Genomic DNA, 12,642 nt, shown 5'->3' on the forward strand with positions numbered 1-12,642 from the left:
AAAGCCCGGACAAGGACGGCCTCGATATTGTTCTTGGCCCACGTGTTGGGACCCCAGACTGGGGCATGTGAAGGGAACTGGGAGGAATCTTAGGGGCAATCCTACTGTTCCCCAAACCCTGAGATTTCTTCTTTCTTGGCTGATTGGGGGGAAGCTGAGATCCAGAAGGACAGTCACCCTGGAAATTGCTCTATCAGAGGGGCTAGGCTGGGAGAGGAAATAACCCTGGAGAGACTCAGTGGAGCAGACAAGGGTACTGCAGGAAACCACAGGGAGGGTCCTTAGGAAGCCACTCAGAGGAGGGCTCCTGTAGGTGAGGGCTGAGCTGATTTTGGAGTGAAAACTCACCTGGTCCTCCCTCCCTCCTCGCCTGCAGCATTACCTGGGAGTAAGTTAGTCTTGGCTTCCTTTCTTTTCTTTCAAATTTACCTCTTCCTCCCTCAATAGGTTTCTAGCCCCCCGGACTCCCCTCCTAAGCTTCCTTCTCCCCGCTGTGTCCTCCCAGCCCGCTCATGTGACTCAGCCACATGGTAAGTATTTAGGTCCAGAGGCTTGACCAGAGGCTAAAGGTGGACAGTCTTTAAGGAGATCTAGGCCCACACCCTGGGCTCAGCATGGACACCAGCCATCGTGGGCTTAAGCCACAGGCTGGTGAACTGCAGCCCTGACCTGTTTCCTGCTCTTAGGACCCTGCCTGCACCCAGTCTCTCTAAGCCTGGGCACTGCTTGCTCTTCTCAGGGCCCCTGCCACTGTGCTGCATGTTCAACCCTCGGGCTGGGCCCCGCAGTCGGCCATCGGCCTTCAGGGGGGTCACACCCTGTCCTTCAGCATCAGCTGAACCTGGCTCTGGGGGCCACCTGCCCGAAGGACATGCCAATGCTGTGTATTTGCTGCCTGCTGCCTGAATGACCACTGGGTATCTGCTGCTGGTTGCTTTGTCCCATAGGGTGGATGACCTCTCTTCTGCAGCTGGTCCGGAGAGTGGGTATGTCCGCTAAACTAAGAGCTGATACAATTTGGAAGCATCACCTGTGATTTGACTGCATGTCGATGGGGGAGGGGGGATGCTTGAAGCCCTAAAAGGTTGACAGGGAGAGGAGAAGGTATGGGGACTTCAGGGCAGGGAGTTTGCCTTTGGCTGTTCCACCCACGGCTGTGCTCTGATCCCTCTGCTTCCCACTGCCATCTGTCCTTCCCTCTCCACTCAGCTGGTCCTGCCAAACCTTTCCGTGCCACCTCAGCCCTTACCTGCCTAGCGCCGCCCTCCTGGCCCTGGCCTGCCTTTGCATGTGGTAGGCAGGCTCGCCCAGTGACTGGGCCAGTCTTCCTCACAGTGGAGGTGGGCCTCTTCTGCTTGCCCTTCCTTCCCCTCCCCCATGCCATTTTCTCTGGCTGACATCATTCCACTCAGCTCACGGGTTTTTCTCCTTTAATCATTTTGGTCAAAACAAATGACCCATCTCCACTGACTTCACCCTCTTTTGAAATTCTGAACTCTTGCGTCAACCTTTTCTTCTTTGCTTCAGACCCTTAAACACTGCCTCTCTGCCCACACACTGGGCTTCCTTTATTAACCCTTTACCCCTGCACTCGCCCCTTTCAAGGCAACCTCCCACATTAGATGCAGGGAGGCACAGAGAAAAAAACCCTAGGTGCCTGACAGACAGGAAATGTAGCATCAGTTATGAGAAAGGTTTGATAACTTTGAATAAGATGACCTTGTGGTCCCTGTGGGTGGGTAGAGGTCTTCTTCTGGTGTAGTGGTTTTCAAGTCCAAGGGCTTTTGGGGCAGAGCCCCCACTTCAAACAGGGCAGCTCTTCATTTGTCTGATTTGGAAACCTGGCTTCTGTACAGCTTTCATTTCAAGTCAGTGTTGCGATGCCCAACAAGTTTGAAAACCACTGGTCCAGAAGGGCTGGCCCACATCTGGCTTCCTCCATGGGTCTTGGCTCAAGGCCTTGGGCCCACATCTACAATAATCTCATCTCTGTGGAAGCCCTTCTGATGTGTGAAGACTCTCATGGGTCTCTGTCCCCACCTTCACCCCTCTTCAAGCCTTTTCCTGCCCAAGTCAAGCACCCTCAACCCTTTCAGCCGCTGCTCAGGCCCTCGCTGGACGGGCCAATGTCCTTCTGCCAAGGAGCCCCAGCTCTGCAGAGATCTGACCCACAGGGTGCACGCAGGCCGAACCAGGAACCACACCCTGCCAGGAACCACAGGCCCATTCAGGGACCTCAGCCAGGCCCTTCTCCCGGGGCCTGTTTCCCATCAGTATAAGGAGAGATTTAGTCTAGATGCCCCAAAGGCACTTCCAGCTTTAAATGTTTGGAGGCCGATGAGGTTCCTGATGGAGGTCCCCCTTCCCCATCTCTCAGGTTGGTGAGTCACTCTGCTTGAGTGTCCTCCAAGGGTGATGCTATTAGGCTGGTACAACCTACCATACTATGGAGACCCAACTGGGACTGACCCTCTGTCTTCTTCAGAAATTGGATCCAGAAACTGGCTCAAAACAGCCAATGCCCTTCTCCCTCCAAAGTTTTCTTTTTTTCCTTCTTTTTTATGTTTTACCCAGACCAAGGGTTCACTGCTTTATAGGGCCTGGCTCCTGACCTTAGGGTCCCGGCTTTTCCATGGGGCCTTGGGGCAAGGTGCTGGAAGGCTGCCAGGCACCCCACTTCCAGGCACCCCCAAAGTGCCTGCCCCTCCCACGACCTGACTTGCCAGCATGGAGAATCGCATCTTCGCACCTCCAAAAGCTGCCAGAGGAATAAGGGAATAGGAGGATGGTGGATAGCGCTGGGGGCCAGAGAGTGGGCTGGACCCAAACCAGGGGACTGGCGGCCGGCCCTGAGGACCCCCCTCCCGCCCCCCGCCATAGCTGCACGGTCCCGGGACCTCCCTGTCGTACCTGAGAGGAGGGCCTGGCCCGTGAACTGCCCGTACACGGAGGCAGCATGGGGAAAGGCATTGAAGGGCGGGACCGAGGCACCGGCTGGGACCCCGGAGCCGACTTGCTGCAGATCCAAAAAGGCGGAGCTAGATAAAGAGGAAGGGGTGGAGCTAGAACTGGACACCTCGGGGGTTTCCTGCTTTATGGCGAAGGGTGAATGAGGATCTGCCAGAGGGAGGGAGACAACAAGGAGAGAGGGGTGTGAGATGATGGGGTGGGAACATGCACAAACCAAGCCATGAGATGCGGGGAGGGTGCGGGCAGGGCTCTGGGGCAGGCAGGCCCGGCTCCTCTGAGTCTCGTTGTGGGCGGGGATTCGCGGTGTTCCTCTGGTTGAGTGAGGAGGGGAGAGAGAAGCTCGACCTCCCTGCTCTGCCTCTCCTGGTGTGGGTGGAGGACTGTGTGTGCTCCGGCGGTAGGGGAGCAGGAGGAGGAGGGCGGAGGATAAAAGTAAGGACCCTCTTGACCCACCTTGAGGCCCAGCCAGCAAAGCCCACCTCTCTTCTCCAGGCTCAGGGCCCTAACATCTTCTTCCTTAAGGCCAGCCACACTCTGCCCTCCAGCCCACCCTCGCAGCTGGGCCACTTGGCCCAGGAGATTCTGGGCATCGTACCTGCCACCACGGGGTAGGTCTGGTGAGTAGAAAGGTTGCGCCCCAGGGGTGTATTGGAAGGGGTCAGGGTGGTCTTCCCGTCGTCCAGGGCGCTGTTGAGCAAGGGCAGTGGGTACAGGCCCTGGAGAACAAAGAGAAGTCAGCGCACAGAGAGGCCCCACGGAGAGGCGTAACTAGTGACCTGGTGGTCCACCTTAGGGCTTTGCTGCCCAGTCTCCCCAGGAAGCATTCCCTTCCTCATTGTCCCCTTCTTCCTGCTCATTCTTGACTCCACCTAGCATGTTTAATAGATTCTTTTCTTTTTTTTTTTTTTTGAGGAAGGTTAGCCCTGAGCTAACATCTGCGGCCAATCCTCCTCTTCTTTGCTGAGGAAGACTGGCCCTGAGCTAACATCCGTGTCCATCTTCCTCTACTTTATATGTGGGATGCCTACCACAGCATGGCTTGACAAGCAGTGCCTAGCTCTGCACCTGGGATCCTAACTGGCAAACCCCAGGCCTCCAAAGTGGAACATGCGAACTTAACCACTGCACCACCGGGCCAGCCCCCTAATTGGTTCTTTTTCTCTGACTCACAGCCCTACTGTTCTCTCCCAGCCCCCAGGCTCAGGGCTTCCCCTTCTGCAGTCCTGAAATTCAATGTCAGCTGGTGGCTTGCGAGCCAGATGGAGCGCTCCTTCCAAGGGCCACACCTTGGCTGGAGGGCTGGTCACCTCACACTGGGCCCACAGAGAACAGCATGCAGGGCTGGAGCGGTTGGCTCACAGGACTGAGTGCTTCACTCCATTCAAGAAACTTTTCACACTCCCTTGTGGGGCAGAGCCAGGATTCAAACCTAAGGGTCTGGTCCCAGTGCCCATGCTGTCAACTGCTGCCCTAACCAGATACCATCATGAGCACTTCTTACATTTGCAAAGGGCATCTCTTAGAGCTTTGCCTGTGCTATCCTGATCCATTGTCCCCAACGGCCCTGTGACGTGGGCGAGCAACACTATGTCTGTTTTACACGTGGAGAGTCTGAAGCCCAGAGAGGTACATGTGCCAGGTATATATGAAACAGGCCCTGACCCAAGGGCATCTGATTCTGACCCGGGTGTTCTCTCCTTCAATAAAACGGCAGACATGACACCCCAACAGAACAAGTGGGTTTCTTCCCCCTCTCTCTCCATATCCAGGCAAACATAAATGTGCAGGTTCAGCCTGAAGGTGATACTTGGGGTTAATTTTCTTTGAAAAACTCTTGATCAAGGATCTGAGAGTTTTCTTTGTTAAGACCTCATTTTAGACTCCACCCGGGCTCCCCTGACCTGAGCAGGGCTATCTCCTAAGGTGCTCCCTCCAAAAAGAACTTGTTCAATTAACGGCAAGCGTCCACTGCCCCTCACCAGGACTCCCTCCCACCGGGGGATGGGACAGCACACACAAGCACACGCCTCTTCCCTACATGTGGGTCACACCCGTCACAAACGCGCTATGTGAGAAACAAAACTGAACTCAAGGAATGCTCTGTGGTTACATAACAGCTCTGCTAAAGGCAGTCATTTTCAGTGATTTCCATTGAGCCCTGCTCTCCAAGGAGCCACGGCACTTTCCGGTTGCATGCCGGGCACTTTTGGAAGCTGCAGTCAATTCTGGAGGCCACTGGGGCACCATTATTGTGTAGCAGCAATTACTGACTAAATGGTCCTCTGGTTCCACGCCTTCAGAGGGGGCCGCTTCGAGGCAGGGTGGAGTGGCTTAGAGCCTGGCTTAATGAAATTGAACAAAATACCTAATTTCTAGAGAGAGTAAGAAAAGTTTAAAATGCCTTATGGATGTGTTGATTTGATACCACATATCTACTCACAATCTTATAGCTTTCTCAAATCCAGGCAGTTCAGTGAAAGAAAAAAACAACCCAAACTTAAGTAGTCAGACATTTGGTGATGTTGCACTGTATGGCTTAAACCTCCCAGTGATGACGGGATTTCTTCCTGGGATTGAACTTGAAGTGGGCTGCAGAGTGGCACAATGCTTTAGAACTGAGCGAGTTTGAACCCTGGCTCTGCAATGACCAACCAAGAGGCTTTAGTCTCTGTGACCTCTCTGAGCCTTGATTTGCTCACCTGTGTGACATGGATGATAGAATCTGCTTCACTAGGCTGATGTGAGGATTAAATGAGATTTTATATGTGTGTATTAAGCGCTTAGCACAGAATGCTTGGTAACACATACTCAATAGCTACCATAGATATTATTATTTTAGAATTATATGAAGGGTCATAAGCTGCAAAATTCTTGGTCTCTATCACAATATTCACATTCTGTTGATCTCTTTCTGGGTGCACTTGTAAAATAGAGGGTCAAGAGCTGTGTGGACTCCCAGCTATGGCTGGCAGTGAAGTAGCAACCAGAAATGAGGCCACATGACGTTTCTGTTGAATGCTTTCCCCCTTGTTGATTTTACAGGGAAGATGGCTGTGTCTTTGCCCCATCCTAAGGTCAGGTGGGAGCTGCTTCTCTCTCAGCTCCCCAGGCCGGAGGGCCTTCCCGTGCCCACGTGAGAGGACACAGAGTGTTCCTTTGGCAGTGCTGTCAGAGTCACCAGGGGTGTGCATGGACTCAAGGAGCCCCTGCACAGGCTGGGTTCTCCCTGCCCCTCGCCACCAAGCCAGGGAGGCCATGACTGACTGAGGGAGGGAATGCATCATGGATGGGAGCTGCTGAGCCTCAGTCTCCACATCTGTAGCATGAGGGGCTGGGTCAGTTCCATGGTTTTCCATTCTTCAAATAAGAACTCACAAAACTCCATATCTAAAACAGGTAACAGTGGGCCAGCCTGAATGAAACCAGGGCCCGCAGGCCTGAGCTCAATAGCTGTTTGCTTCCCCGAGCCCTCCCCACCCCCCCTTGCCCTGGGTTATCTCCATGCAAATGGGAAGACTGGACTCGGTGGTCCCCAAAGTCCCTCTAGCTCTAAGACTCTCTCCTTCTGCGAGTCCCCATGTAAGTATGCCAGCTTGCTGCAGGGTCTCAGGGTCTCCTTGTATTCAAGCAGGGTCCCTTGGGAGGGGCTCAGGTATGGAGCTGGGAAATGGCTCTCCCACCCGGCAGGGGCCGGGGGGCTCAGCAGCAGGGTTTCTTTATGCTACCAGGACTCTAGGCTCCTTCTCACACAGCAGGCTCACTGCTGCGGCCCCATCTCCCCCCGGGAGCCATGTGCTGACTCTCAGATGAACAACCAGGTCCTCTCCCCAGGTCTGCTGACGGCCAGCTTTCTCTGCACCCCTCGTGGTTGCCACAGCCCAGGCTGATAAAATCGCTGACGCAGATTGCCTGCCCAGCTGCAGCGCTGGCACGGGCCCAGCAGTCCAGACGGTCACTGGCAATGGTTCAGCTGATTATTGGCATCATCGCCATTGTCGTACTCAGATCTTAAAGGCGTATGGGCTTGCCTCACTCCCGGATCAAATGACAGTGTGAGCAAAGAGGGGCAAGCAGACACCACCCTAAAGAAACTCCTCAGCTGGTTGACCCGGTGAGGTGAAGGGGAGGAAGATTGTGACTGTTGAGAGATAATGAACAAAAGGTCAGCAGTCCTGGAGGTTCTATCAGGGTTGTGGAGTCTTTGTTGGGCTCCAGGAGACCTCTGATATCTCTGTCAGCTTTTCACAGAAGCAAACCCAAGATAAACCATTTCACCTGTCCAGTGCACTGGAAATAATAATTCCCTTGTAGCTCGCAATTTATTATTCTGGATTTCTCAACTCATTCATTCCACATACCTCTATTGAGTATCTATTGTAAGAGGGACACAGTGTTAGGCGCTGGAGATAAAAAAGATGCTGTCCTGTCCTGAAGAAACCCACTGTGTCTTTCCACCTCTGTCCACCAGATGATTACGATGCACAGTGTGAAGTTATCGGGAGCCGCATGTCGGACATGCAGAAGCACAGAGGAGGGAGAGATGGAGCATGTCCGAGGGGCAGGGAAGGATTCAGGGGCAAGGTGATGCTTGAGCTGAGTCATAATGGCTGAGTGGTATTTTTCCAGGCAGAGAAGTGGGGGGAAGGCACTCTGTGAGGAGGGCACATGGTGTGCCAGGGCAGAGAGGTGTGAACGAGAGTGGCATGCTCGGGAGTGTGAGTAATGCAGGATCATGGGGTGTGCAAGCATGAGCGGCTGGAGGTGAGGCTAGAAGTGCTGGTTGAGATCATGGTGCACAGGCCTTGAGCTGCAGCTTTAGAGTTGTGGGACCTGACCTGCAATCTGGGGAAGCTACTACCTGTAGGAGGATAGCGCGATGTGGTTGTGTGGCTCTCCCTGAAAGGGCTAAGCGCAGAGGCTGTGGGTGAGGGAAGGCTGAGGAGAGGAGGAGGAAGATGCCAGCATCTGGTGAAATAAAGCATGTGTGGGGCTTAAAGCTGCATGAAGCACGCGCCCGGAGCCCATGAAGCAACTTCTAGTAGCTTTGGTGGCAGGACTGCAGGCTGATTAGGGATTTTTCAGAGACCATGCCTCGCTCCAGTCCCTGCCCACTGCTGCTCACCTCCCACGGTCTGCTTCTCACCTGCTCGCCTTTGGTGTGGCCAGGGGAGGTGTAGGCCTCCGGGTAGGGCTGCCGCTCGAACGGGCACTCGAGTGGTTCGAGGTGGTGCTGGCTGAAGGTGTCAGTGCGAAGGTGCTTGCGGGGCCCGCTGCTGCTGCTCTGGGAGTCGATGCTCAGCCGGCAGCTGTCCTGGTCACCTGGCGTCCCCAGGCAGGGAGAAAGCTTTTAGGGGACCCATCCCCCACCCCCCAGGCCAGAGTGGATGAGCTTCGGAGGGAGGGAAAGGACCAGGCTCCTGGGCCTTGGGCTGTGGCCATCTTAGAGACAGGCCATGTGCTGCAGGCAGGGAGTTCCGAGCACCCACAAAGTCCTGGGCCATAAAGGGGGACCTCTGTTGCCATCAGAGTCTGAGCAAACTGCCCTCCTGCACCCTCAACCTGCCCTCAGGTTCTCCCAACACTCACTGTCATCCATTTTCCTCTTGCTGTCACTGCCAGGCTGAGCAATGCCCAGGAGCCCATTGATGGAGTAGGTGGAGCCCAGAGAATCCGACTGGGGGGACTCTGGGGGTGTCACGGCTGAGCTGGGGACTGCAGTGGGGTGAGAGAGAGAGGGTCAGGATGTGGGAGTGACACCCCCCAGAGCCTCTGCTGCCACCACGCAGGAGTCAGGGGGCCCGCTGGTGGGAGGGGTTCTTGGAGTCAGGGCTGCCTGATGTGTTTCCACCCCGAAATATTTCAGTGACGCTTCCCTGGAACCCCAGCAAGGCTTTGTCCCAGTGCAAGGGCTCAGTCCACCCAGGTGGGTGTGTCTGTGTGGGCGTGTGTGCGTGTGACTCTGTATGTGTACAGATGGAGGTGTGTGCAAGGGGCCGGGTGCGCCTGCAGGTCCCTCAGCACTCACTCAGTGTGTGTCCTGGGCTCAGGGACTTGGTGGCCACGCAGCTGTCCATGGGGAGGTTGAATGGTTGCTGCACTTTGGTCCGGATGATTCTGTAAGGAAGACAAGAAAGGTCGTAGAGAGAAGAGGAGGAACCAAGAGTTATGACTACCCCAGATTCAATCACCTTTTTGAGATCCCACTTGGGTGTCTTAAAGGCACCTCAAACTCCACCTGTCCACCATCAACGCATCACCTTCCTCCTCACACTTGGTCCTTCCCAGTGTGCCCATTTCATGATTGGTACCATCAGTCACTAGAGGGAGAAGTAGAGGTGGGGCTTAGCATCTGCCTCCCTCCCTGCTCTGTCAAATCCATCTTCAGGTTCGTGGGTTTGACCTTGTAAACCTCTCAAGCTTTGATCCCTCTCTGCATCTCACCAGCACCTTAGTATGTGCCACACCAGCTCTCCTCCAGGGTCACTCATTAGCACCCCCCATCTGCTCCTGACTCTTTCTTTCTTTTTTTTTTTTAAAGATTTTATTTTTCCTTTTTCTCCCCAAAGCCCCCTGGTACATAGTTGTGTATTTTTAGTTGTGGGTCCTTCTAGTTGTGGCAGGTGGGATGCTGCCTCAGGGTGGCTTGATGAGTGGTGCCATGTCCACGCCCAGGATTTGAACGGGCAAAACCCTGGGCCGCTGAAGCAGAGCGAGCAAACTTAACCACTCAGCCTTGGGGCTGGCCCCTGCTCCTGACCCTTTCTAATGTATTCTCCCTATTGCAGCCAGAGCAGACTTTCTGAAATGCAAGTCAGCCTCCTGCTTAAAGTCTGCCAAGGGCTTCCCGTTGCTCATAGGTCAGAGGCAAGAACACGTAACCGGGCCCCTGGCCCCTGAAGGGCAGCCTTTGCTGACATCTCCACCTCAGCCTACCTCATGCTCCCCTCATCTCTATCTACTGGCTTTCTTTCAGCTTCTTGTATAATTCCTGTTAGCCACAGGGCCTTTGCATGTGCTGTCTCAGAGCTCTTCGCTCCCCTTTTTACCTAGTTAACTCTTAGTCACTGTTTCTTACTCACGGCCATCTTTTCATAACCTCCCTAAATCAGGCCACCTTATATTAGCTCACATACCCTCATGTTCCCCTTCCTAGCAGGACTTAGAGCTGCATTTTTACAGTTGTTTGTGTGGCCACTTGATTAGTACTCGGTAAGTGTCTGTCTTCCCACTAGACTGTAAGCTCCGCAAGGACAAGAACTGTGTGTCCCCAGGGCCTAGCACATAATGAGTAAATTAGGTATGTATGAATGAAAGAATGAGTGAATAATTGATTGACTGAGGTGGTGAGTGAATAACCAAATGACTAAACAAATGAGTGAATGCTTGAATGAAGGCCGGGTTAGGGTCCTGTGGCTCAGGAAAGGATCAATTCAAGAAGAAGCTTCTTTTATTGAATGAAAGAGGATGTGGTGTATGAGGAAGGAAACTGCAGAAAGTACAGCCCCGGGCAGAGGTGGGGTGGGGGTGGGGATGCCACACAGACTAGAAGAGGCTAGAGGGGTGACACCAGCGAGCGCCTGGGGTGCTTCCTGCCTGGTTCTTCAGCAGGAGGCCCCTTCCCAGGCCAGTCCACCAAGCCGGGCCCTTCTTCAGGTCTCTGTCATGATTCCCCCAACGCCCAGGTGCCTCAGCCCCCGCTTGCTGTCTCTCTCACCTGTTGATGGAGCTGACGCTGGGCACAGTGTCATTGTCGCAGACGCCTTCAGCCAGGAGCCGGTCTCGGATCTCCCAGGCAAACATGGTAGGGTTCTGTCTCTTGTAGTCTCCAATCTTCTCCACCACCTTGGGGGTGGCCACCTTGGGCTTAGAACCGCCTATCACTCCAGGCCGGATGCTGCCAGTCTCGTAGTACCTACTCCAATAGAGAACCCCAAAGAATTACCCAACAAGCAGGTGGGGTCTCTGGGCAGGGACTTAGCCAGAGACCCTCGTTTCCCTCTGGGGCTTCTGGGGAGGGGCCTGGGGGTGAAATGTGCCCCCAAGGCTGGCCTCAAACTCTTGACGTTCCCAGCGCTGTCTGTTTCCCTTGCGTGGGTGGGTCTATGCTGCCGTCAAACCAGAACCCTCTGCTGGAGACATCACCCCGGGATGCCTGGCTTCTCTCTCTCCCATCCCTCTGGCCAGTCTCCTGTGTCTGAGCACCTGCAGGAGCCACCTTATGGGGCACAAAAGATTTCCCTCCTAAGAAAGGAAATTTTCACGTGTGTGCTCCGTGTGAATTGCAGGTTCACAGTTGCCGCTCCGTACAGCTTGTTCCCCATCCAGCTTCCCTTGGTTGAAGCATGACTCACTGTTCTCCTTGGCTATCCTGATTTTACCCCTTCCCAAGAAGCCAGTGGGGGCTACTGGGCCCTTTGCCCCGTCTTGCTGATTCACCTTTGCTCTCCATACCCCGCCCCCCGTCCCGCCTGGCCACTGGTTTTCTCCCAGGTTACATGGTTCAGGTTGAAGCTGCTCCTCATGGACTCTGGGATCCCAGCCTAGCCTAGATCCCCAGCCACGTCCAGCTCCTTAAGCTGAGCCTATTCTCCCAGGGTCTCCACTCCTCCTCTCCCTCTGCCCTCAGCTGGCTGCTTTGGCCGACCAATGACCTACATCAGGATAGGATGTAGAAACTCTCTGGTCTCCTAGTTGTGGAAATTCTCTGGTCTCTTCTGCCGTGAAATAAAATCTGGCTCTTTAAAGCTCTGTTTATCTGTCACAACTCTCCAGGGCTCATGTCCTTTCTGGGACACAGCCCATCTCGGGAACTCCGCTCCTGACCCCAGCCAGGACCACACTTCTCCCTGACAGCTTCGTCAGGAAGCAGGGCCTTCCACGTTCAATGACAGTCCAGGCCCCTTTGCATCATTGGACCAGAACTCCTCTTGAATCCACTCATGGTTGGGGTGTGGGAGACGGATCCCTCGAGCTGATGAAAGCCCGTCATCTCCTGGCGCAGGGGCATTTCTGATGGGAGTTGCTCTCCAGACTAGATTAAGTGGTTCCCTCAGCCCAGAATTGGGGCTCCTGGTCCCTCCTGAACCTTTGGGTCAGTGATTCTCAACTCTGGCTGCAGAAAATTAGAATCACTTGAGGGGACCTTACCACTATTCCCTAACTTGGGCCCATTCCCCTAAAGTTCTGCTTTAATTGGTGTGGGCTGGGGCCTAGACATCAATTCTTTTTCTACTTAAGGTTCCCTAGGGGGCCTCTAACATTCAGCCAGGGCTATGAACCTCCACTGGTCTGGGGTTAGTGTTCATAAGTGTCGCCTGGTCAACTCGTAAAAATCACAGCATCCAGGCCTAGCTCCCAGTGAGGCTGACACTGTAGGTCTGGACTGGGGCTAGGGATCTGCATTTCATCAACAACCCTCGCTTCTCTTCTGGGTGCTCTGGGAGTTATGGTGTGAGGAGCACAAACTCAGACATACTAGTGGGGGGGTTAGACCTCAGGAACCACGTCTGATCACGTGCACCCCCCCCCCCCGCCCCTTAGTGGCTCCATTTTCCTTGGTCTCAGCAGGAGGACTGTTGGGGAAGAGTCTTGTGCTTTAGGAACAGAGGAGCCTATAGAACTTGAGACATGGGGTGAAAGAGAAAAAGGGGGAGGGAGAAATGAAAGGAAGGA

The 12,642-nt window shown here is 54.3% G+C and overlaps 1 protein-coding gene across 6 annotated transcripts in view; it reads right to left on the minus strand.

Moving 5' to 3' along the window:
- The window catches only part of PAX8 (paired box 8), a 59,223-nt gene that overhangs the window by 13,612 nt on the left and 32,969 nt on the right, over positions 1 to 12,642 (minus strand). The window contains exons 4-9 of one of the 6 annotated variants that reach the window (XM_014852769.3): positions 10,685 to 10,882; positions 8,996 to 9,084; positions 8,557 to 8,682; positions 8,114 to 8,289; positions 3,566 to 3,686; positions 2,911 to 3,117 (exon numbers count right to left, since the gene is read on the minus strand). In XM_014852769.3, coding sequence (XP_014708255.1) covers positions 2,911 to 3,117; positions 3,566 to 3,686; positions 8,114 to 8,289; positions 8,557 to 8,682; positions 8,996 to 9,084; positions 10,685 to 10,882 — 917 coding nt within the window. Of the gene's footprint in view, positions 1 to 2,910; positions 3,118 to 3,565; positions 3,687 to 8,113; positions 8,290 to 8,556; positions 8,683 to 8,995; positions 9,085 to 10,684; positions 10,886 to 12,642 lie in introns of all 6 variants that reach the window. The other 5 variants (XM_014852768.3, XM_044772818.2, XM_044772817.2 and 2 more) reach the window with 5 other exon arrangements.

Source organism: Equus asinus, chromosome 6, assembly GCF_041296235.1.
Source record: "Equus asinus isolate D_3611 breed Donkey chromosome 6, EquAss-T2T_v2, whole genome shotgun sequence".
Classification (NCBI taxonomy): domain Eukaryota; kingdom Metazoa; phylum Chordata; class Mammalia; order Perissodactyla; family Equidae; genus Equus; species Equus asinus.